Source organism: Strix uralensis, chromosome 8, assembly GCF_047716275.1.
Source record: "Strix uralensis isolate ZFMK-TIS-50842 chromosome 8, bStrUra1, whole genome shotgun sequence".
Taxonomy (NCBI): domain Eukaryota; kingdom Metazoa; phylum Chordata; class Aves; order Strigiformes; family Strigidae; genus Strix; species Strix uralensis.
Window position 1 is genome coordinate 12566513 of NC_133979.1, and position 24365 is coordinate 12590877.

Here is a 24365-nt window from a genome sequence, read left to right on the forward strand (position 1 = left end):
TTGTTGAGCCTCCCCTCGCCGAACTAGTTTTAGTCTAGGGAGCCACACAGTACCTGATCTCATTAGTCAGAGCAAAGGGGAGCGTAGCCTCATGAATCGAAGCAAAGGTCCCTGTCCTGGAGGCAGAGCTTGCTGTTAGGGCTTGTTAGAGGGGCACTTACCTTGCTCAACAGGCATGGTCCGGGACTGGATGCTGGGGCTGAGTGGCCCAACCCCCTTATTGGTGCGGGCCCTCACTTTGATGTCGTAAGTGGTATCGGGCTTCAAATTCATCAGAGTGATACTTGTGTCCTTGGTGATGTTAACCAGGTCCTGCTGGCTATTTATGTCCCTGTATACCACTGTGTAGTTCACGATCTTGCCGTTTCTTTCTGCCAAGACTGGGGGATCCCACGCAACTTCTGTGGTGGAAGTGGTGAGACCCACCACACGCAGGTTCTGCGGAAAGCCGCTTGGCACATCTTCCGCAGTAGTGATCTCCTTCTCAAACTCCTCTCCTGGGCCAGCTCTGTTCTTGGCAGACAATTTGAAGAGGTACGTGGCCCCCTTGTGCAGGTTGGTCACAGTGTAGTGATGGTCTCTCTTCCCGAAGTCTATCGTGTTCATCTTTTCCTCATCAAGACGTCTGTACTGCAGCCGGTAACCCAGCAGCTCCCCTACCATCTCCTTGGGTGGGTGCCACTGGATGAGGGCTGTGTTCATGGCTGTCGTGCTAATCATCATGGTGGGCTTCCCCGGGACTGCAACATAAACACACAATGACCATCTATAGCCTGGGAGGAGGGGAAGGAAGGACCGCTTCCGTGCTGCTCAGTCCGTAAGAATTGAGGAAAGTGGGAAAGTTCAGACAACAGGGTGAAGAGGACGACAGACAATTCACATGGATAGAGGCAGACCGCCCTAATCCGGTGGTGAGGGAAGCTGGAGCCAGCCAGCTCTTGGCTGCCATTTTCCCATGTGCTGCCATCTAAACAGGGAATAAATTCAGCCATATCCAGCCCCAAAATTCATCCCCTTAAGGCTTAAGGTACCTCAAAGCATCATATTTATCTCAGAGAAGATCTGAATCCTGTCCTCCCAATCAGTGGTCTTCAGACACGCCAGCTAGTGCACAGCACCAGGCCACGCTGGCCCTGGTGCACTGTACCACAACAGACACACAGAAGCCCGAGTCCAGCGCCCTGATCTGTCTGGAGGCAGACAAATTTCATCCTGAAACCTTGCAGTTTTAGAATCTGCAGAGGCAGCGAGCAGAGCTGGGCGGGCTGTTTGCCATCAGAATACATTTTGGTTTAGCTGATGAGCAGATTCATGATGTCAGTGTCGATGTGAGAGGTGAACACAACTGTTCCACAGGATTTTTGCTTATGCTGCACAAGTCAAGGGGTGTTGCCGTCACTGGTTAGGAACTGATGGCTTTAAATTGATGGTTTAATACCTTGATCTCCTTCAGTTAAAAAAGGATGCGTCTTCACATCAGCTCAGATTTGTAAACAAATCAACTGATAGGGAAGATACTCAGAATCAAAGGGATGGGGCCATTGATATGAAAACAAAAATGGGATTGTAGCCAAACCTAGTTAAATATCCTTGCACAGTTTTGAAACATATGAGCCCAGAGATGAGCACAAGAGAAAAATGTATTTGACAGAATTATGCCCCGATTTTGCCATCAGAGGGCGATACCAACACTCCCCTTTGAGGTCAAGCCTGCAGAAGAGCCTGTACAAAGGCAGCTCTGGGGGTGGTTTTGTAGGTATTTAAGATATACAATTACATTTCCACTGCCAGTGCCATCCTCCTTGCACTCATAATACAATGTCTAACAGCAGCTAGTATTAAGGGACACATTATTTTCAAAGCTGATTCCAAATATTAACTTTAAATGTGCATCATAACATGGGAAGACCCACTGTGGTTTACAGTGCAACACTGGGATGTTTAGGAAGCTTTTCCTGTTTATAGGACAGCTGTAGCAATTTGATGAACAGAGCATACATCATGGCGAGGCACAAGGGAGACAGCATTTGAGATTGTGACAGTGGAAACTACCTCTGGAGCTCCCCATATGCAGCGCGGAGGAGATGGCAAGCTGTTCCTTGTTTAAAAGCACCAGGAACAAACGCTCTCAGTTTGCACAAGCTGCATTCCCATAATAACAAGTGGTAAATACTGTTCTTGTGGCTGCTGTGAGGAAGCAGCAGGATTATCAGTTGTAGGACAGGTCTAGTGAGTGGAAATCGAGGACAACACAATGTCAACTAGTTGGTGCCACCACCAAAGGCAAGCTTGACTGCATCCGGAGGAAAGCACCTGATGAACTCCCGGGTGCCCCTGCTCCAGGCTGAGGCTCCTGTGTTGCACTAGGCACAGGGTACGAGTCTCTACTGAAATAGCAGAACCGAACTGGCTGGGATCACCAGGACCTAGAAGTTGTGTCCGCAGCACTCCTATGGCAGGATTTGTTGCATTCCAGATTTTACCATGGCTCTAGGAGTAGTCGGGCTCAGCTAGGTATGGCTGGGGAGGCAGCAGTAGCAATGGCCATGGGGGGAGCCCTCTGTGCCAGGGGCCATCCCAGGCAGCACTGCAGTCACCGCAGGAAGCAAGAAATGGCACTTGCCTACGGGAACAACGTGAGGACAGGCCATGACTCCAAAGCTGAGGGAGGGCCTGGACTTTCAGGCTTCCTCTTCCCAGGTCTCTGGACTACGCAGATCAGCTCAGACCCATGAGTTTCATTGCTCTCTCACAGGCCCTGGCAGTGTCTGTCCATCTGTTTGCTGCACTTGGCTCAGGTGATCCAGTGGCAAAGCCTGTAAGTAAGGGCTGGAGATCACAAGAGTATGTACCTCTGCAGCGTCTCCAGCCCTCTCGCTTCCTCCTGTACAGGTGTCTTGGCCATGCTCCCCATGCACCTCTTGGGAGGCTTTACCACCATCCCCTCAAGGCTGTAGCATCTGCTCCCCACACTCACCTGCCCCTGTGGTGGTGATGACTTTTGGCTTGCTGCGGGCACCATCTCCTTTGGTGGTGTAGGCAGCGACTGTGACAGAGTAGGTGGTTTCCGGCAGCAGGCCTCCAATGACTGTCTCCTGGGAGCACATCCACAAGGCAGAGAAGAGGAAAACGAGAAGAGCAAATACTTGTTACTGGAGCAAGCAAAAGGATGGCACTGGGGTCAGCGTCTCCATCAGCAACACACCGACATGCTCGCTGGCTCACTCATGCATCGCACTCAAGCTCATGTCTCACACAGAGCCAGCAAACAACAATCTCTGCCACTCCAACACTCACCTGCCTAAATTCAACCCTTGCCTCTAACACTTGGCCTTTCCAGGGACCCACCAGCTGCCTGTGTCAGCAGCTGTGCTCTCCCATAGCCTCTGCCAAGAGGGAGATCTGCTCCAGAGATGGTCCTGCATGAAGCCAGAGCCACCCTGTCACAGCAAGCCTGAGAGTAAGAGAACTGTGGAGCTCTGAACAAGAGCAAAAGCTGGTTCAGCTGGCTGCAGAAATTTCTTGGGGGCTAATTTGGGGATTTTTAAAGTTGACTCTTGCAGCAGCGCTGCAGGGAGCGCAGAGAGGCAATGCAGGGGCAGGGGGCCCCGGGCAGGGAGCACCTACAGCACTACAGCACCCTCCCTGCCAGGCACGGTGTTGCAGGGATGGGATGGGGTCAGCGCGAGGTGTTGGCAAGATCTGGAGGGAAAACCCTGCGCTGTGGGAGGTCTGGGAGGAGGGCAGACTCAGCAGGGTGCTAGCACCCTTGCATGCTCTGGCTTCCTCTGGGCAGGACGAGGGCATGGCTCCATACTTCAATTTGAGATCAAAGAGGGGAGCACTGCTCCTCCCACCTGGCCTCCAGCGGCAACAAGACTTGTGCCAAGCCTGGCTGGCCAGGCCTGCAAATGAGCAAGCACAGCGAGCTCAGCAGCTCCCAGCAGCTCTCTGGGGGCTCAGGGCAGGTACCTCGGAACTGCATTCATCTGCAGGTGCTGTGAAAAGGACCGGGGCCATTAGCACTAATAAAGAGAACTGGGCTGGATAGGGAGCTGGGGAAGCTTTTGGGAAGGAGGCAGAGGCTCCGAGTTGGTTATTTACCCTTTTATTAGACAAGGAGAAGAGCAGAGATGGGGAGGGTTAAGCTTGAGTCACCAAGGACAGGCAGCATGAGTGCTGCTCCAGGGGTCCAATATCTGCCTGGGGGATGCTGCCAGCTTTGGGGGTACGAGGGGTGCCTGCGGTTGCTCTCAGAGCACAGCCAATCTCCCACCACTCATTCACACTAACACCCACACTATTAAACCTGCTGATTTCCAGTCAGTGCTGCTGGTTCAGGTTACCTGCCCAGGCTTACTCATCAAAATCACCGTGTTACCATCGCGGAACCAGCCACCCCAGAGAAAAATCAACAAGCACCAACAAGAACCCCGCCAAAATCACCGTGTGAACCAGAGTCCGATCCCAACTCCGCCCCTGCAGCAGATCGTGTGTGCAGGTGAGTGGACACGCAGTCCGATCGGTGCCAATGGACCCGCGGGGGAAGCACTCACACAAAACCTGCAGACTCTGAACATCCCAAGAGAATTCACTCCTCCCAAATCCATGCAAAGAGAAATTCTCACGCAAAAGCATGCCACCAGGAGCAAAGCAAGCGAGCTGGGAGGAGGGGAGAGAGACGAGGGATGGATGAAAGAAGGTCTGATTGCATAATGTAAACACAGTGCTGTCATGACAAAGCCACTCCAAGTGAGAATCCTCTGTATAAAGCAGGAGGAGAAATGCACCGTGCTGGGGAAGCTCACAGTAGGGCACGTAATTGAATTGCTGACTCTAAAAAGGTCATTTTCTAGTTCGTTCCTCCAAATTTATATCTCAAAATTATGTGGGAAAAATTGGATTTAACTGTTTAAATGTGATTGTTTTCTTATTACTATCTGTGTTTCAGCCAAAGGTCACGGTTGAGAGTGTAGGTTATTTTTCATGACTACGATCAATGTGGTTTAAAGATTATATATCTAATTTTACCGTCTAACTCGGTGGGCCAACTACTGCAGAAAGTAGGATGCACCTCCTGCAATCACTTGAGCCTGCCTAAAACTGCACTGCAACAAGCTGGAAATACAGATTATAGGAAATGTCAATTGCTTTTCTGCATTTAGTAGCAATCTAAATGCCAATTTTCTCAGGATTTGCTGCTTGTGGAAGGTTTCACAATGTAACTCTCCAGCCTCATTAAGGAAGTGAAAGGGATGTTTTGACAGCACTGTGTCTACAAAATTCACAAATCGATTTACCAAACCCCTCTTTTCCAACCTGGAATACACACAAGTGGTACTTACATGGTCGACGGAGTCCTCAGCTCTCCACTGACGGGGGAGAAAGGAAGGAGGAAAGAAAAATGGAGACACAGAATTTTAAGGGGCAACATGTAGGAAGGGGATGACGACGACAACAACAGCAGGGGTTAGCAGGACTGGGTTGGGGGGATTACAACACTTATACACAGAGGGTCACCTGGCACAGACTGTGCCAAGGGAAGAAATGGCATAGAGCAATTTTCTACATGCTGCTAGCCTGCGCAGTAGGTCTGAGATCATTCACACAAACAGGGGCAAAGAGCTTCCTTCTCATATGGATGGAGAGGTCACCACTTTCTAACTTTGCAGCCCTTTCCCCTTCTGACTTTGTTTGCACTTTTCTGCCTCTTCCACGAGCAGAAGCAAGAAGGGACAGCTTGTACCAACGAGGCTCTGGGGCTGCCCTGCAAGTCACTCACAACAGTTTTGTGGCCTAATCACCAGTCATCACCTCTTGTTGAGAACCAAAGACTTCAACACACAAGACTCAGAGGGCACTCTCTGCAGGGAAGCACCAGTGCAACATTTACAGAGCTTCTCTTTCCTGAATCATTGGCAAGAAAACGCTCTGGGGACCCCAGAAAACTGAGAAGTGCCATCTCCTGTAAACAGTGCAAGAGACACTGAGATCTTGCACAGAGCTCCACACTAAGCTGCTCCTCTCCAATGGCACTGTGTGGCTTGGAGAGAGGTTCAAACTGGTGCATGTACTGAGGAGACGGCTCCCTACTTCTCATTACACAACACCAAATGGCAAACACTCGTTTGGCAAGAGCAGCCCTGCAGGTAAGACTTCTACACAAACCATTTCCCAGCAAAAGCTCACGTGGATTCCCAGCCATGGCAGCTCAATTAAGGTTCTGGAGAGGAATATGCAGGTTTCTGGCTGGATTTGGGGTTCTAAGGCATCAAAGCTGCATTGGGGTGGTGAGACTTAGCAGACCTTGGCTAGTGCCACACATGCCTGTAGCGCTGTTCTTAGTGGTTGATGCACCAAAGGAAGGTTTGCAGAGATCACAGTGAGCTTTCTCAGCCAAGGTGATGCGTTACATCTCAGGTTACTAAATCTGCCTGGAGGAAGCACCGGTTGACCGGTTCAAGCACAGAGATGAAAGTGGAAGATAGGTATTATTGCCTCTGACTCACAGTGAGCCTTGGCAAGCCTTGCTTCTGAGCCTGAGCTGCCAGCTGCGAAATGGTGCTCAGATACTGACTTCCTCAGGACAACTGGAAGCCCAGCTAATGCTGCTGAAGTGCTCAGGAACTTGCAAGTGCAGCAGAAGTACTAAATGGTATGAAAGCTACAAGTTCCCTTTGGTACTCAGGCTATTTGAGGCGGCTTTCAGAGGCTGCAGCCTATCACAGTGGCAGAGTACTCTCCTCAGCAGTAAAATACATGGCATAACTTCAAAATACTTGTTATTTTATTCTCTAAATTCAGAAAGAAGCACCTATTGGAGAAGTGTTCCTCTAAGCTTTTATTATAGTTCACTTATTTGATGCCATGAGACGGCAGTAGAATTATCCCCCTAAACCATCTTAAAATTTAATTTCAGAGAAGAGGTCAAGTTGTCCCTGAAGACTTCCCTATAAAGCCAAGGCCCTCACTAAGTATTATGGTCACTAAAGGCCCTCTTTCCACACACACCTTGTGTTATTTCCAGTGCTGCATGCTTTGCTCAACCCAAAACATTGCTGTTGATGTCCTACCTGCGTCAGACAGCCCACATGGTGGTCAACAGCCACACACTCTGCCCTGCTGAACTAAAACCTGGCAGAAGTCTTGCTCCAGGACAGATACAAGGGCCTGGTAGCTCTTTCTTCAGCTTCAACACCATGTCCCTGGTGGATGGGGGCCACATGGATGGTAACACCCCAACCCACCTCCATGTAGCTGCAGAAGCAGAAAGTGACACCCCACTGCAACGAACAGTGGAGCAGACCTGGGCTCAGGAGGCTACGGCATCTCACAGCCTCTCACACCACAGCAGGGAGTTTATCACACACTAGGATTTTAGACCAAGCGATTAATGTTCATACTCTGTTTGCTCTTATGTTTCAGTGGACTTTATTCTCGCATCAGATCAGAGTGCAAAATGCCTTGAGGTCTGTGCTGGAGGAGTAACAGTGAAAATCCAGGCCTGCACAAATACCCTGGTATAAATTCAGTTTCATTATGAAAATACCGTCTGCAGATCAAAACATTTCCTTCCTTAAACTAGTTCAATTGCTTCTTGACTGTTTAAGGTTGGTCAGTAAGACAAATTGATCTGAAAAGCCCAGGAGCTGTCATAAAAAGAACTCAGACAGTGCTGTGTGCATGAGGCAGGATGGCTCAGGGAAGTGCTAAAGCTAACAGTGTGTATTTATGGCAGCTGCAATGCCTTAATGTTTCATTTTACACTTCAACACCGCACAGCATAGTCATGTCTCACCAGGGAATGGCTGTTTTCCCTGACCATGGCTCTTGCAAAAGACAGTCTCAAGCCCTCCTAAACAGCCCCAGCCATGGGAAGTGGATATTGAGGTTTTCCTGAAGATCCTTCTCTCTGCTTCAGTGACTGTGGCATGACAGTGAAACTCCAGATGTAAACTTGGGTGCTCAGCCTGTGGGATGCGGAGGGGTCTGAGGGCTCCAGAACTTCACCTCTGCCCATTACTGAAATGCTTCTTGGATTATGCCTTTCAGTTTTGTTCCACTTACGAAGCACAGTACGTCTCACCTCTATGCCAGACTTTTACCTAGAGGAGTACACGTGCACAAGGAGTTGTTCCAAGTAGATTCAGATAAAGATCCTTGACTATCACCCAGCGCAAGAGGGAGGCTGCAAATTCCTCTGTGTTATGCCTGGGGTGGGCACTGCCCAGGGAGAATAGGAGACTCTGCTTCCCCCTTCTCCTTTGATCTCAATCCAACAGCTTGAAGTGCTTGCCGTTACTTCTTCCTGCTCTTCTGGAGCAAGCTGGTGGGATGTGCACTCGGTCTGCACGCTGTTTGGAGAAGTGCCGCCTGTGAAGACCACACAATCTTCCTGTGAGCCCGCGGCCCTTCTCATGGGCAGCACACTTCTCCCCTGCCGTGAGTGTTTGCAGAGCAGGAGGAGGAGGTGGCAGGAGTCTCTCCTGCCTGACCTCCTTATACCCAGCTGTACTCGGTCAGCTCCCAGCAGCAGAAGCACTACGAAGCTCTCTGGGCAGGCTGGACCTGCAGAGGGCTGTAAGCAGCGAGGCTAACGTACATGCTGCATCCCCAGAGCAACGCAGGTGGCAGGATCCCCAGCAAATATGCTGCACAGTTGAGGTGAGGAGCAGGTGTCAAGGCCACACTGCAGCATGGGGAGAAAGTCCCCCCTTCAAGATGTTCCAGTCTGGGCTGAGGACAAGCAGGCTGGGAGCAGCACACCGTGGATCAACAGCTAGATTCACACAGGGTCTAGCTGCTTGTCTTGGAAAGAGCAAACACGAGTCTTGCTTGCACAGGAACCCGAATGGGAAGGCCTGTCCTTCCCTGGCCCTGCTGCCTCCTCTGTGCCCGGTGCTCCAGACTCAGCACTGTTGAGCACTGAGCTCTGCAGGGCATGTAGAACTGGGACCTGGGAAGGGATGGAGGGGATCAAGCCCACTGCTCCTCCTGACACGCTGCAGCTGCCCAGGGATTGGAAAACAAGGAAAGCAGGTGGGCCCCTGCCACCTCCTGAAGAACCTAATGCTTGTGCCCCATGGCCCTGTTATACCCAGCTCCCTCAAGCTGGTGAGGACTTGTATGCAAGTGGCGGAGTGCAGCTGAGACCCTGCACTGGTGCCCCTGCTCCTTTCAAAGGTGCTCTCTCGGTGCTCGGATATGTTGTGTACAATACCCAGGGCACAGAAATGAATCTTCTGTCACTGCCCACCATGGAACCGGGCTGAGCCATGACAGGCAGGGCCTGTGCAGGAGGTGGTGCGGGTATCTGACTCAGCTCTGCAGCCGTGCTCTCCCTGGGCACTCCTCCACAGGGCATGGTCACATTTGCTTGTCCATCAGTCTGTCAGTAGGAGGTGAGAGCTCAGACTGGAAGGCATAGAGAAGTCTGATGGAGGTAATCAGTCACAGGCGCAGCCACAGAGGGGAGGGAGAGGCCTCAGCTCCATTGCAGGACCTTCCCAACTGATTACTCTCCCTAGGCAGGAGGCTGTAAAATAAAACGCGATCTCTCCAGCACCAGGGGCCCCACTTCTCTGCTGATGTTTTAGTCCTTTCTGCTCAAATGGTGTTGAAAACTCAGAATCTATATTATCTGCATAGCTAACATCTCCATTCCCTTTCCTTTTTCATCTTCGTTTACTGTCTATATTTCTCATCTTCAATCAGGAAAAATCACGTGTCAGCTTTAATACCAGTGTCTTCATACCATCTGCAGGAAGCAGATTATGTGGTACATACCTACTCAAAATCAGCAGACAGCCTGGCTAGGCAGGAGGAGGGGCTCTGCCTACATGTCCAGATAATTTCTTCTCTGACACTAGATTTTCAATCAGTTTAATTCTCGCCTTGTGCACTGGTATAAATGTTTCTGAATGTTTCTGAGTACTGAACTGTGGTTATATTCTGGCCGTCTTCATCCTGTGACCTTCAGGGACAGGTGTTCCAGTGGATCTTTTTGTTTTCTTCCATAGAAAATAACTCTTCCAAGACTACTTGCTACAGTTTGATCTGGCTGTTTGCAAAGACACGCACTGCTGTACTGAAAGATTGCAGCTCTCACAGGGTTCTTCAGCTTCTGGAGCAGATGTATTTCATCACAAGCACAGGTCATGCCTGGCTTGTCACTCTTTAGGGAAATAAAGATCTCTTCTGCCAAGTCAGTGAAACCTCTTCCCTGCAGGGTCATCATTAGTTTATCCCAAGAGTGACATGACTCCTTCAGAGTAGTCACTTCTCTGACACTATCTTTTGGCCTTCACTTCCATCCAAAAATTACAGTGGATGAGTTCAGCACCATACACACCAGGAAAAAAAAAAAAAATCACAGCAATCGAGAACTTTCCCACATAAATTCACCAAATACGAAAGACTCCTAAGTGGTCTGACAGGCCAGGAAACTTCAAGCAACTTGCCTCCTTGATGCACATGTTCAAAATAATGCAAAATCCAGCACTCCTTGGAAAGTTTCTGGCTCTGGCATCCTTATTCCTGCACATTAGCATGGGGTTTCTCTCTCTGAAATGTATGAGTAAGGAGTGAAAGCAGAACTGGCTGGGCAAGCATAAAATATTTGAAAACACCAACAAGAACAACATTGCCAACTTCGCCCACCTATGCTTGGGACCAACCCATTAACTCCAAACGCCAGCTGAACAACACAGCATCAATTGTTCAAACAACACTGAAGATTATATCCTCCTGGAATAAGTAAAGGGCAGTAAGCAGCTTTTCCAATGATTAAAATAAAGCAACATCTGAAACATAAACAGAGACGTGCCCCAGACAACACTGCAAGGACCCTCAAAGCATTTTCTCTCTTCAAAGTTTTCCCCTTCTACATTATTACTGTGTTTTATCCTTCAGAATATGAATGGGGAGTAAAGCTGCCTCTGTGCACTGCACTCCCCACTGACAAATGTATAAATGATTCACAGCTGCGTTCAGGAGACAGATCAATTAATCGTTGCAGCTCTCCAGTATTTATATTGGGCATCATTCAAGCAAGCCAGCTCTGAATCGATTACTCGTCGCTTCCAACAGCAGCAGATCCTGTACTTCATTTATACGATTATCTTTGTTGAGAACAGCATGGGTCATCCAGGACGAAAGACCCTTGCTCCAAAGAAGAGCTGTATCTCATCACAGACAGGGCATCAAAAACTTCCCTAGACCCTGGGAAAGAGGCAACTACGCATTGCTGGGCTGAGCAGAGTGCATAACCATGCCTGGAGCATTGTGTGGGAACCAGGCCTCAGCTCAGAGCCGGTGAGGTATCCAGGAGATTGCATAAATATGAGCAGATTGTTGTATGGAGATTCCAGAGGGCAAAGTCATTTACAGGCGATGTGGACCTGTCTCTCACTTTTTCCCCGCCCCTCCAGTCTTTCACAGACCCAGTTGGCTTCACTTGCAGTTTGGTTTCAAGAGGCAATGCAAGGTCAAGTCCCTGCCTTGCAAAAGCAGGAGGGAAAGGAGGCTTTGCTGAGCCAGAGGAGGGCTGCCCCACCTGACGTGCTGTGGCCACCCAACGGTGCAGAGCCACCCCCATGCCCCACAAGCAGGCAGCACCCTGGTGGACTCTGCCAAGAAAGAAGCTTCACCCTGAACATAGTCAGCAGCGCAAAAGAAGCAGACTCAAGGCTTATTTAAAACTCTCAGATCGTTTGTAACCTGACTCGTAAACCAATTTGCTCCAGCTGGAGTCTGGACAGGACGCCGCAAGCAGAGAGAGGTATATGTCGGAGAAGGGGTAAGAGAGGAACATCATCCCATACATCATCCATCTTTCCTACAGCAATTCCTTCCTGATTAAAACTTTTTACCTGTTTCTAAGCCACAATTTAGGGATAAACTGTTCACCTTGCTCAGGCAGGGCTTAGTCCCATGCTCTGGAGTGACAAGAGGAAGCCAAGAAATACCTGGACCCAGCCAGCCTGGCTGTCTGTGGAGAGGGAAGGTGCCGTGCCCACCAGCCCGTGGTCCCCACACTGTACCTGTGCTTCTGACAGCATGACGTCCTTGATCACTGGCTGCCCTCGGGGCTCGTTGTTTTCCAGCTTCACATAAGTAACCTGGTACCCACGGATCTGCCCATGCTGCTTGTTGGATATGGGCAGCTTCCAGCTCACCCGGATGGCAGTCGAATTCACAGACTCTACCTCCACCTTTCGTGGTGGGGCACTGGGCACTGTAACACACACAAGACGGACAGTTAGCAGGTACCACACAGCTGCTGTCAGCTACCTCTCACTCCTTTTCTATCTTCCCTCCACCTCATTGCAAGGACAGTCCTGCAGGCTTAAGTTCCCTGTACCTGCCCCAGGAGGTCATACTCCAGTTCTCCAGTGTGACCACATCCCCGACCCTTTCCCAGCATCCAAGCACTTCTGCCTACTCTCTGCAGGAAAAAGCACAACTGTGATATGCAGGAGCACACCTAATAAAAGCCACTGTGCTGGATCAGACAGAAGGTCCATCTATCCCTCTCTTGTCTCCATCAAGAAGGGTGCAAGAAAGAATACAAGAATACAGCAGAATATAAAGAATATGGTAACCACCTGCAGCTCAGGGTGCCCTGCGGCAGAGACAATGGTTTTGAAGCCTTCTTTCCATCCTGCCTGTCACAACACCTCCTCTCAGATCTCTCTGCATATATCTAAATGCAGTCCAACAGCCCCAGGTAGCATGACTGGGCGCTGAGCTTGCCTTGCAGGGAGCCCTGGTACCTGCCACCAGCCAGAGTGCACACGCACTCTTCCCCTGTGACAGCAAGAGGTTAATGAGGGGGAAAAGCACCATCCTAAAACAATAACGCAGAGCTCAGAGACAGCAGTCACTGAACTCAGCCAGATAAAGGAGCCCATGGGGATTGTGACAGCTCTGGGGACTGTATTTCATGCACGGCTAGCTGAATGCTTTTTGATAATAAAATGAAAAATTACACTGCCCAGAAAATATCAATTTTCTTGCAAGGTGAGGCCCGTTTAAAAATGTATTTATACCCTATTTACCATTTGGAAAAATTACCTCCTTATTACATTTTGCTCTTGCATTGACTGTGACAAAAATGTCAATGCTAAAAAATTAGCCTCTCAGTTGCTCCTGGAAAGCTCCTTCCGGCTGAAGCAGCTGGGAGCAGAGGTGAGCACTCCCTGTGGAGGATACCACTGCTACAGGAGTACCTGGTACCTAAGTGAAGGAACTGGGCTCTATCCTAGCACTTCCACTGCAGGACCCCTTCCACCCTCCACTGCCTGGGAAAATCCAGGGGTTTGGAATCCTATACGCCCCAATTCTCAACACAGCAAGAAATAATCAGTATTAGATAATTAGGGATGGATAGCTGACAAGCAGACATAATGAGTACTGCTATTTCAACCAACTAGATGGGAAGAAACAGCTACCCAGCAGGTAAGCACAGTTTTTAAGCCGCAGGGCAATTCATTATTTTCCCCAGATGTCCTTCTTAATTGTAGATAATTAAATAAAATAGAGAAAGGAAGAATGGCGCATTTTAGCACCAGGAGGCCAGCTCAAGGTATGGGAATGGAGGGGGCTGTGCTTGAACAGTTACCACCTTCTGGCTGGAGCAGCCTACGCTGTAATCCACAATGCACTTAGTGCAGTGACCTTGCACAAGCCACAGGGCTCTCCTGCCCTAGCAAGACACCTGCCCACACACACAGTTGGGAGTCCAAGTGAAAAACAAGATCCTCCCTGAGAACCAGACAGAAGCTGTGTGTCAAGCTCTGCTGGCAAGAGAAGGCAGGAGGCCTTGGCAGGACATGATACAGGGATGTTGCAGGGACATGAAAAGATGTGAATGGGAGCAGACCACAGTGTTTCAAGGAATGCTGTCCTACCCCATTACGGGAAGTATGTGCTACATCTGAGACCCAAACAGGGAAAGTGCAACTTGTTTTCAGATCACAATTTAGCATTTCTCATTCCTTCATCATGGGTATCTACTGAGCATCAGCATGTTGGAGGGATATGAAATCACTCCTGACAGCTGAGCTGGAATGTCCAACCATGGTGCCTGAAAACTAACTGAGAGAGCGTGTTGCGACATTTCTGGGGTAGCAACTTCCCCTGGGCTAAAACTCTGCTGAATGAGAACTGAAGCAAACACTACAGGCAGCAGGACGTGAACAGATGTGTTCGCCAGCCCAGGAATGCAGTCAGAGAGCATTCCCAGACACCACTTCCAGAGCCACAGAGATGTGGGGGACAGTGGCAGCCCATTTAGGGAAACTGTAACGTGTCTGGTTTCAATTTGCTACGCTGACTGGGCCATGCAGAAATCATCCTTTCTTTGCCTGGATGCTGCACCTCTTTCTTCTCCCATTAAATCTGCAGCTTCTGGGGTCAGCATGAAGCCACGGAAGCTCCTACTGTCACCCTGAGCTCTGGCACTTTCAAAGGAAATGGCTTAAGTCATGATGACATAACTGACAGCCCTGCTAATACAAAGCAATTTCTCTTTAAAGCTGTCGTATCCAGTGAAGTGTTCTGTACATGCGATATTCTGACTCTTGCGCTGAAGAGCAGATTTATATAAGCTGTGGCTTGCCTGGAAGCTGGAGCAGGAAGCAGCTTTCCTGCGGTATCTACAAGTTTCATATGGGTTTCTTTTCCCCTCTTAGTTTGCTGGATTTCAAGTCTACAAGTAAACTTTAAGTCCTGATCGCACAATGTTATAGAAGTCTTTGGCTGAGAGAACTCATGTTACCTTCAGTAAAATGGAAACCACTACCACCGAACACTAGAAAGCCAAAACAGCAAAGCAATGTAATGCCTCCTCATGCACGCAGGAAATGCTGCTAACAGACACAGGACCCTTGCAGGACCACTCCAGGACATCTGACCCACAGCCTGGAGGCAACCATCATATCAGAGCAAGGGCCAGTGGAGCAATTCCCCTACCCCACTCCAGGGCAACTGTGGAGACCTACTCCCTGGAGCAGCTGACCAAAGCACCGCTCCTGACAGCCTCCGGTCCTGCTTGAAAAGCACTCCCAGGCCAATATCCCCAAGCCCTTTCCCTCCTTTTCCAGCAACTCAGCTAGAAGAGTCCTGGTTACCCCAAGGTGGTAGCTGAAGGAGCTGTGCAGTACACCTACCATCCTCATCAGTGCGCACAAGCACAGGAATGCTCTCCGGTCCTGGCCCCACATCGGTGTGAGCCCTTACCCACACCTTGTACTCGGTCCATTTCTCCAGGTCCTTGATCTCCCAGCTGGAGTGCTCCCGTCCAATGCCATCCACCACATGCTTGGTGTTGTCATCTCCTTCCACTGCCTGGTACGCAATGGAGTACTGGGTGATGACCCCATTGCGGCTCTGGGCAGGCGGTGGCACCCAACTTACCCGGATGGTAGTGGAGCTGGTGCTTACACACTCGACTTCTTGGGGTGGGGCGGAGGGGGCTGGGGATAAATAAATGAAGCGGGGAGATGAAGGGAAATGAGTGGAAGGACAAACCAAAATGCACAGGGAACTTTTACCCAGCCAACTGAGCACTGAACACACAAATGGAAATGTAGCCAGTAGCCTCCTGGACAACCACCTGCCTTCCTCACAACCGCCTGTCTTTCTCACAGATTATCAAAGATTGCACTAGGGGCAATTTGTATTTGAAAGCCTCATGAACAGCATGGAGACAGAAATGCTGTTCTGCGTCAGTGAACCCCTCTTCCCAAAGCAGTTCTGGACGCTCACTTTACCAAACACAACAAATGGCAGTAAGGAAAGGGGGGGTGAAAGAGAGAGAGACTAGTAGGGAGAAGGAAGATGATTTCAGTGAAGATCTGAAGCAGATGGAAACCAGAAGAGGTAGGAAGCTACAGAAGGCATGAGTGGCAGAAGGAGAAGCTCACACACCAGATTGTATGAAGGCTTGAAAAAACCCTCTCCTAGACAAGTGGAGGAAATGAAAAAGGGTAGGGAAAGCAGGTGACTGAGACTGGCTGGAGTGTGTCCAGGCAGGGTTTGAAATCATGACCATCAGCTGTGAGCTGCACCCTGACCCAGCTGGGAGCCAGGCACCATGTAGAAACAGGAGATAACATAGTTGTGCTGCTTTGTGTTTGTGTGCCTACTATCTGGGACTGACTGCTTCATGCCTGCCAAACTGGCTACCTGCCTCAGTAGCTTCCCGGCCTTTGGAGCTGTACAGGGGAAGGTAGGCAGGTCTTGTCCCCTCCCAGACCACCTGCAGTTTGTGTTAACTCCTAAGTCCCAGCAATGTTAACTGGCCACAGGGGGAGGAATGGGATCTGGGCACTGGACACTTCTCACTGGGATGAGGAGAAGTCCCCTCCACACAGTGTTGCTGGGGAAGAGCAGTAAAACAAATCCCAGGGAGGAAAAGAGGGGTCAGGAAAGGAGAGATGAGCTGGACAAAGCAGAGCATCTCTAGGACACTTGCCCAGTTCACTCCCTCCTCCAGCCTTGCAGAACTGCTGTCCTGTTGCAGCAGGGCCCTGGCAGCATGGGAGCCCTCTCGCGGCAGCAGCAGCCCCCTCTCACTTGGCCTCACTGCCCAGGGATGCTGCAGACAGCGTGCTTGCACAGCTGGCAAGGGTGAAAGCCTGGAGAAGTAAGGGAGCCCACCTGGCTGGGGAAGGCACAAGAGAGACGGGTGCATCCCTGGGTGCTTGCACAGCAGGCAAGAGCCCTAAGCAGAGAGGGCAGGGCACCATCACCAAGAAAAGTGCACACAGTTGCTCTGAGGCTAGGAAGCTGTCTGGCCAAGCAATAACTGAGCACAAGGTATCTTGCTTTCCCATGGCAGGTGAGAGGCTGCTTCTATTCTTCGGTGCACCCAGAAACCTAGAAACACCTGAAAAAAGACTGGTGACCTTCCCCATGCTGCAGTCCTTGAAGCCATCAGTGTACCAGAGTCAGCCTTCCCAAGGCACAGGGACAAGCCTGCCTGCTCACTGCCTGTGCAAAGGCAAACACAACCTACATTACTCAGATGGCAGCAGGGACTTCAGATAATTAAAGCACCCAACCATTGTGCCTTGGCTTTGCTGGGCACAGGTTTGCAGTGGGAGAAGATCTGGGAAAACGGGACAGTGGGACCTCCCAATGCCACTGGTGACCTCTGCTTGCTGGGAACAAGCCCCACTTGCTTGCAGAGGCAGTTGCAGGCTGCATGTAACTCTTAGTTCCCACTTCTGTGCTCAGGGAGCAGAGCCCATCCCTGACACCCGGGCTGGGGTGCCCGGAGAGAGGAAAGATTGAGGGAGAATGAGCAGTGATGGAGTTGGAAGAGATGATGCCTGAGCAGAGTCAGGCTGCTGCTATGGGAGCTACACTGGAGGAAAGAGAAGTCAAAGCAATGTGCGGAAGCAAACAGTTGCTTACATGAGGGAGGCAGAGCGGGAAGGGCCCTGCCATCTGCTATACCGGAAGGGAGCAAGGGTAGAAAATGAATCCTCACGCTCTTTTGGTTAATCAGCAAAGAAGTGGCAGGGAAGAGAGTAGGAAGATATAGCACCAAAGCAACACCAAGAGTGAATTCAGGGAGGGTGTAAGGTGGCACCTGGTGGCATCTCTCAGAGGGGACAGGTGAGACATAAGGAGCTTGGCAAGCCTTTCCTTTGCCACTGTCTGCACAGAGGTCCTTAACAGAAGAGACTTGCTCTGGCTTTGGGCCTCTACAGCATCCCTGGGATGCAGCAGTGAGCTCCTTCTCCAAAGGCAGCTTTGGCTGGCAGTGTGGGCAGGTCAAACATTGGCTGTTGACTGGGTAAGAGTCACACACATGATGTACAAGGCAAAAACTCAGATTAACACTTAAAGAAAGCAAAATAAAATCTGGTAACATGAGCAGGATCAACTTAAAATGTGCAAGGAGTGGAACTGCCCCTCCTGGGGCCAGCAAAGAGCAGACTGGGTGGCCAGCATGCACCCACACATGCAGATGTACCCACATGCACACTGTGCAAACCTCTGCTGCCTCCAGGCTACTCACACTGACCTCCCCCACCGGCCCACAGCAGCCCTGTGCACCCATCCAGCCTACCTACTCCTCAGCTAGTGAAAAGGCAGCCTCAAGACTCACCTTTGTATTTCAAGCAAAACCAGCACTTTAATGCTAAGGCCTGATGGGCAGAGCTGACGCTCCTCTCCTGCATCATACTACTTGCCTGAGGCACTGCAGACTCCTGGAAAACTCCCCCGTGCTCCTCATGCCCTAAAAAGCAGCAGTGCTCGAACTTTTTTGCAATGTGCCCAGCAGCTTAGCAGGAAAGACAGCCCAGAAGGCAGCTGTCTTCTCAGGAGACGGAGTCCAAGCTGTGCTGCTGGAAGGGTGCAAAGGGGCACTGCATCCCTCTGGCCTTGCCGGACAAGCATCCCTACCACTCCTGAGTAGGGGTGCCACAAGAAAAGCCCAGCAGCAGCAATAAAGACATCCTTCTCCAGCCCATTAGTGATTCATTAGTGATGATGTGCTTCCTACCTTACTCTTGACTGGTTTGTCAGGGCCAGGAATAAAGCCCGGAGACAGGCTCTTTGGAAAGCAGGAGTCTTGACTCCTCCTGCAGTTTGTGTCTCATTCGAACATGTCAGCCTCCAAGATCTAACAGCCTTTCTCAGGGCAAGCAGGTGGAAGAGTGCAGGAAGGAGACCAATTTGAAGCTGGGAGCAACGCTCTTTCTAGACTAGTAAGTTCTAAGGCCCCAGGGGACATATCCAACCATGTAATGTGAGGTGTTGCTAAGTGCAGGCCGAAGAATTTCTGCCTGGAAGTTGTGCATTGTGCACACAACTTCTGCTGAGCTAAAGCAGAGCTTTCTGAAAGACCTACTTGACTCTGAGACCCACCAATATCCAAGAATCCACTCTGTCCTGGGACTTTTCAGCCAGTGGTTTGTCACCCTCACTGAATAGCCCAGTAGTAACTGCCACGGACTTTTCTCATAGAATAGAGTGCCATCAGAAATCTTCTCAGGTAGGGGCCTGTAAACCAAGACCCAGTCACTTCCTGGATAAATCAAAGAACTCTTAGGTCCCTCAATGTAAGGTACTCAAACCAAGGTATTCCTGTGATTTTTGGCCAAATCTCTTCCAACCTGTGCACATTCCTCTTACTAAACAGATGCCAGAACCAGTCAGCTACTGCTCTGCAGGCCAGTGAAGCAACAACCTTAAAAACAGACTGGTATGAGATCCCCTGTGAGCAGACAGCATGGGAAGATATCTGCCTTGAAGAGCCCACAAAGCAAAGACTTCTCTTACTTGGACAGTTGTGAGACTCTGAAGGACTCATTTATGCATGGAGCTGTCTCTGATTAAGTGTGTTCAAGGATAAGAGCATCCAGTGATGGAATTAATTTAAGTGGCAGGAGAGTTGCTTCAACCTTTGCCTATCAATACAAAAGCTATCTGAAATAGGTATACAAATCCCCACACTCAGAATTTGTTCTCAATGTTCAAATATTTATAACTGCATGATCTGAACCTCTCTCAATTTTCACACCTGTCTATCCTGCAGCACACAGACACCATTAGCTCACTTAACGAGGTGGAGGAATCCCTGTAACTGATATGTTAATGAAGCTGAGTTTTCCTCAAAGAGAAGGTCGTTCCAATAGTGAGCAGAGCTGCTCTTCCCTGCCTGAGCTCCCTTTCTAATGGCCATCTCAGGCTCTCGGCTGCTGTGCATGCTGGCGCTCTCCCTGCAGGGAAGGCTGGATGCCTTTGCCAACTGCTCACCCCACATAGCTAGTAAATCCCAGACAGACGGTGCTAACGGAAATGTCTTTTTTCCCCCTTTTAATGCTCTTTGCATAATGGCAAGCCCAAAAATCGTTAGTGAAAACGAGCTTATCGCAGGGCCCTTTGATAGCCCTAATCTGCTTATGCACAGCACTTTGAGCTGCCAATCAGAGCAATACGAACTCCTGCTCTGTGATCACACGGGGCAGAGCGAGGATGAAAGTGATATTGCCTGGGTCACCTCATTATCTAGCCTCTCTATTAACTCGGCTGCAGTTTGTTCTCGTTTCCCCTAGTGCTGCAGTCCCAGAAGCAGCAGCCTCAGTTACTCACACAACCCAGGCAAACAGCTGCTTTCCCAAACTGACTCCTCCAGCTGCCTGACAGCCTCAGGCACATCTGGCCTCAAAGGATGCTTCACCTTGCAATCAACTGTACGGACCAGGGATGGACTCCTGCGGAAGCAAGGCAGCTGGAATGGGGAGTGAAGGGGTGAAAATCCAACGGTTTGGAGACAGTCACATTTAGAGCCAAACATCCATACGCTGCCTGTCCAGACAGCTTGTCTGTATGGGAGTAAATTCATAGAGATGCACAAACCCACTCAAATCAATCTCTCCAAAGCAATTTCCCAGCCTGTTTCACTCCTCCATCAGTTTTTATGAATCTACCCTTAGGGAAAGAAAGCATGATCAAAGGGACATGAAGAAAGAACTTACCACTTGGGTGCACCCCCTCTGCCAAAGAGCCCTGATCCAAAACCCCAGCTGACCTTCCCCATTACACCCTCTAGCAAACTGCATGCTGGCATCCCTGCAGACCCACAAGGCCAGAGGCACCGAACTACTCCGTGCCCAGGCAATGGAAACTGGACTGCTTTTGCTTTGTCTTCAGTAGTGTGGAGTGTCAGACACTTACTGGACTGGGCAGTTCTGGCTTCGATCATGGGGGTGTAGACTCCTACCCCCAGCTCCGAGCGGGCACCCAGACGGAACTTATACAGCGTGTCTGGTTTGAGACCTTCCACAGCATACGAGGAGGTTGGGTCAAACTCCACCTTTTGCTGGCAAATAAAAGGAAATGTAGATTATTTGGTGTAGTAGGAGAATACAGAAAAGCTGGTGCTCAGCTCCCAATGCCAAGGGAATAGGCAAGCCCCATCACCCATTCTGGCCCTACAAAGTCACAGCCACGCTGCCAAACCTGCTGCAGTCCTGCAGGACTCCAAGGCATGGAGCTTCCTGGGTGAAATACAAGGACTCTGACAGGAAGCAGACCTCTCTGACAGCAAGGCTACACTGTCTGGTGTCCAGACTGCACTCGCTGCTGACAGCTTTGTGGGAATGCTGTGTCTAGCTGTACAGTTCAGACGAGGGGCACAAGACACGTGAGTTTGTTTCCTCCTAACAGACAGTGTCTGCCTGTGAAACAGAGTAAAGCCCTTCTCCTGGAGCACTCTGGATCTCTAGTGCACCTAAACAGTGCTGGTAAAGGACTTGTTTTGCTGCTACTTCACCTGGAGGGCACTTATTTCTGGAAGCTCTCATGCCACTATAAATAGAGGAGGAGTAGAGGACCAGGGTACACTGTCACGCTGCCATGGCACAGTTCTCACTGTGCTGCCCTGAAGCCAGCACTACTTTTGATATATTTAGAGCTGGACTTCCTTTAGGGACCTGGCAGTAAATGTGGAAGGGCTCTCTCTAGGTCACCCTCAATCTGATCCTTAAGTGAAACCAGTCCTGGAGCTGAAGACACGTACTGGAGGCCATTTCAGACCCACCTAGAAGCCATAGTCTTTAAAGGCACCAGCAGTTAGGATGCCTCAAGGATGGTGTCATGGTATTCTTGAGCCTTTCCGGTCCCAAACCAGTCACTAGCTACTTTGCTGGGCATCAACAAGCACTGCTGAGGTCACTTACACAGAAGCCAAACAGAGATTGCCATACTCCTATCACACATCCCTGAAATAGAAGAAGCACGGAGAAGAAACAGTCCTGTTGCCACCCCAGCTCAAGCAGACACCCTTCCCAAGCTGCTGAATTGTGATGTCCAAGTGCTGCTGACACAGAGGCAGTATCCTCACCTGAGTGCCATCCTCCCCTTCCCAGTACAGCAGCTCGTATTTGGTAATGCGTTCCTGAGAGGCGGGCAGCCATGTCAACAGGATGCGGGTATCAGACTCTGCTTCTGCCTGGAAGTCAGCTGGCTGGGCAGGAACTGGGGACCAAATACATGGTTAGTGTCAGGAGGTAGATGCAGGGAAAGGAGTCGCACGGCTTTGCAGAGTCTGCATTTCACCTTGCGAGGATCCTCTTTCATTCCTTCTGGACCCTCCCTTCTTCCCTCTCCCCTGTACCGTGCTCTTGGAACAAGCCAGGCAACAAGCAAGCACCGCTGGGACCCAGGCAGGTGACTATAGGAACCGTGCTCACTTCCAGCCCCTGACTGCATTCCAGCTCGTTCCTTCCACACGTGTACTCAGACCCCAGAAGGGCCAGCACAGTTACACAGGTGCCAACATCCACGTCCAGGACCTTGAGTCACATTTTTAGCCACTGTATCCCAGACAAAACTGTGGGCTGTGTTACTTGTACAGTGATTGATACCAACTCCCCAGGACAAGTTGACAGCTTAAATCTGATGGCTGTGGGGCAGGGATACCACTCTGATACACAACCATCTGAGCACCAAATGCAGTTGCGATGCCTGGTGCAGATCAGACGCATAGTCGAGCACACCACTGGGGTGGACACGGAGCCATTGCACCTCACTCCATACGTACCCCCTTGCTGTGTTTTGACCTGGATGATGTCCGAGGGGGGTCCGTCGCCCACTGAAGTAAAGGCCAGAACACGGATGCTGTAGGTGGTCCCTGTGATGAGGCTCCCCACGGTGGTGAGGTGGCTGTCATCAGTGTTATGTTTCTGCCACATGCTCAAAGGCAGATGCGGGTCGGTGGTATAGTAAACGCGGTACCCTCGGATCTGTCCGTTTGGCTCCTCCGGCTGCTCCCACTGGACCAGCATGGTGCTGGCACTCAGCATCCGTGCCTGGACTTTGAGGGGTGGACTTGAAGGAGCTTGCTCTCCTGTCCGAGCCTCGACCAGCTCACTGGGAGGACCTCTGCCAATGTTATTGACTGCGATGACCCGGAACTCATACTCCGAGAAGGGGCTGAGCCCACCTATGCTATAGCGGGTTGTTGCCACACCATCCACCTCCTGGAACTGACCCTCCAAGGATTTGGGCTTGTACTGGATGACGTAATATGAAATGGGGTCAGAGTTGCCTGAATCCCAGGTGAGGGTCACGCTGGTAGCTGTCGTTTCAGTCACTAATGGCTCTGTTGGAGGTTTTGGCAGTGCTGCAATTGGAAGGCAGAGAGGTGTGATTTAAATAATTCAGTCAGCTCAAACCCTGCAATGTGCACAGGGATAAAAATGGAGCTGCCACCTCCCATTAACGTTCTTCTTTAAAAGGCAGAAATCATTTCATACTCTAGAACATGCATTTTTATATTACCATATATTGCTTGAAGTGGTTCTTAATGGAAGGATAAACAGAGCAATCATGTTATTAGACGTGCTTGACGCACTTACCAGCAGCAGGCTAAATAAAGGTAATTCAACAGGGATGCAGGAATGTTTCTGTCATGGGGGTTCAGCTGGCAGTGGGAAGGTGCTTGCTGGGCTGGGCTGGCCCCAGAAGCCAGGTGTACAGCTGATTTACAAAGGGATACAGTAAAGTGATCAGAGCATCACAGGTGATCTGGAGCTATGCGCCTGCTTCCACAGAGACAGCATCTTAGGCCATAGGGAGTTCATGGACAGTGCTGTTAGATGGGTTGATGGGGGAATGCCTTGTAAGTATTACAGTACATGCAGAAGGGATACAGCCAGAGAAATTACCAACTTTCACATCCACTATTTCACTGGGTGGTGTGCCAAACTGCAACCAGACAATAAACTGTTACACAAGAACTCTGTGACACTGACATCTCTGAAGTGTTAATGAGAATGCAACTACTCCAAGCAAACATTTCCAGATTTGCCATTTTACCAAAAGAACAAAGAAAGAGATTGAGTGTGTGTGAGAGAGATTTGCAGAGTATACAAATATTTTAAGACAATGACTGAATTAAAGTCTACAGTAAGTTTAAACCTCCTACGAAACACTCCAGTTAAAGTCATTAGTGACTTGTAATGCAGCTGTGCTTGATGAGGAACTAGGAAAAACGCTCAGCCCAAATTATGATCCTCAAGTACTTCATTCTTTGGCAAAGCCATCAGGTTTCTAGTTTCCACATGGTTCAGCTGAGGAGGGCAGGCTCTTTACCACAGGAGCCTGCCTGCTCCAAGTGCTGGGGAGGATGCCTTTTCCAGTGCCACTGCAACATGAATACTGAGAAAATTGGTGAGGGCTGAACTGACATGGGAGAGAAGGGCATGAAACCCACAACCAGACACCACACCACTACCCATGGAGGACTCAAAGAGGCCAAATGCATCCCCCCCCAGTATTACAGCTTGAAGCAACACATTTCACAGAGCACCCAAGAAACTGGCAGCCTCCCTCAGGCTTTT

At 50.1% G+C, this 24365-nt stretch overlaps 1 protein-coding gene across 14 annotated transcripts in view; it reads right to left on the reverse strand.

Annotated features, from left to right (window-relative positions):
- PTPRF (protein tyrosine phosphatase receptor type F) overlaps positions 1-24365 on the reverse strand; it is a 391114-nt gene that overhangs the window by 50309 nt on the left and 316440 nt on the right. For 5 of the 14 annotated variants that reach the window (XM_074876247.1, XM_074876252.1, XM_074876248.1 and 2 more), the window contains 8 exons: positions 22565-23146; positions 21866-21999; positions 20698-20842; positions 15171-15476; positions 12042-12235; positions 5346-5372; positions 2978-3095; positions 162-740 (listed from right to left, as the gene is read on the reverse strand). In XM_074876247.1, the coding sequence (XP_074732348.1) occupies positions 162-740; positions 2978-3095; positions 5346-5372; positions 12042-12235; positions 15171-15476; positions 20698-20842; positions 21866-21999; positions 22565-23146 (2085 nt within the window). The remainder of the gene's footprint in view (positions 1-161; positions 741-2977; positions 3096-5345; positions 5373-12041; positions 12236-15170; positions 15477-20697; positions 20843-21865; positions 22000-22564; positions 23147-24365) is intronic. The other 9 variants (XM_074876254.1, XM_074876251.1, XM_074876249.1 and 6 more) reach the window with 6 other exon arrangements.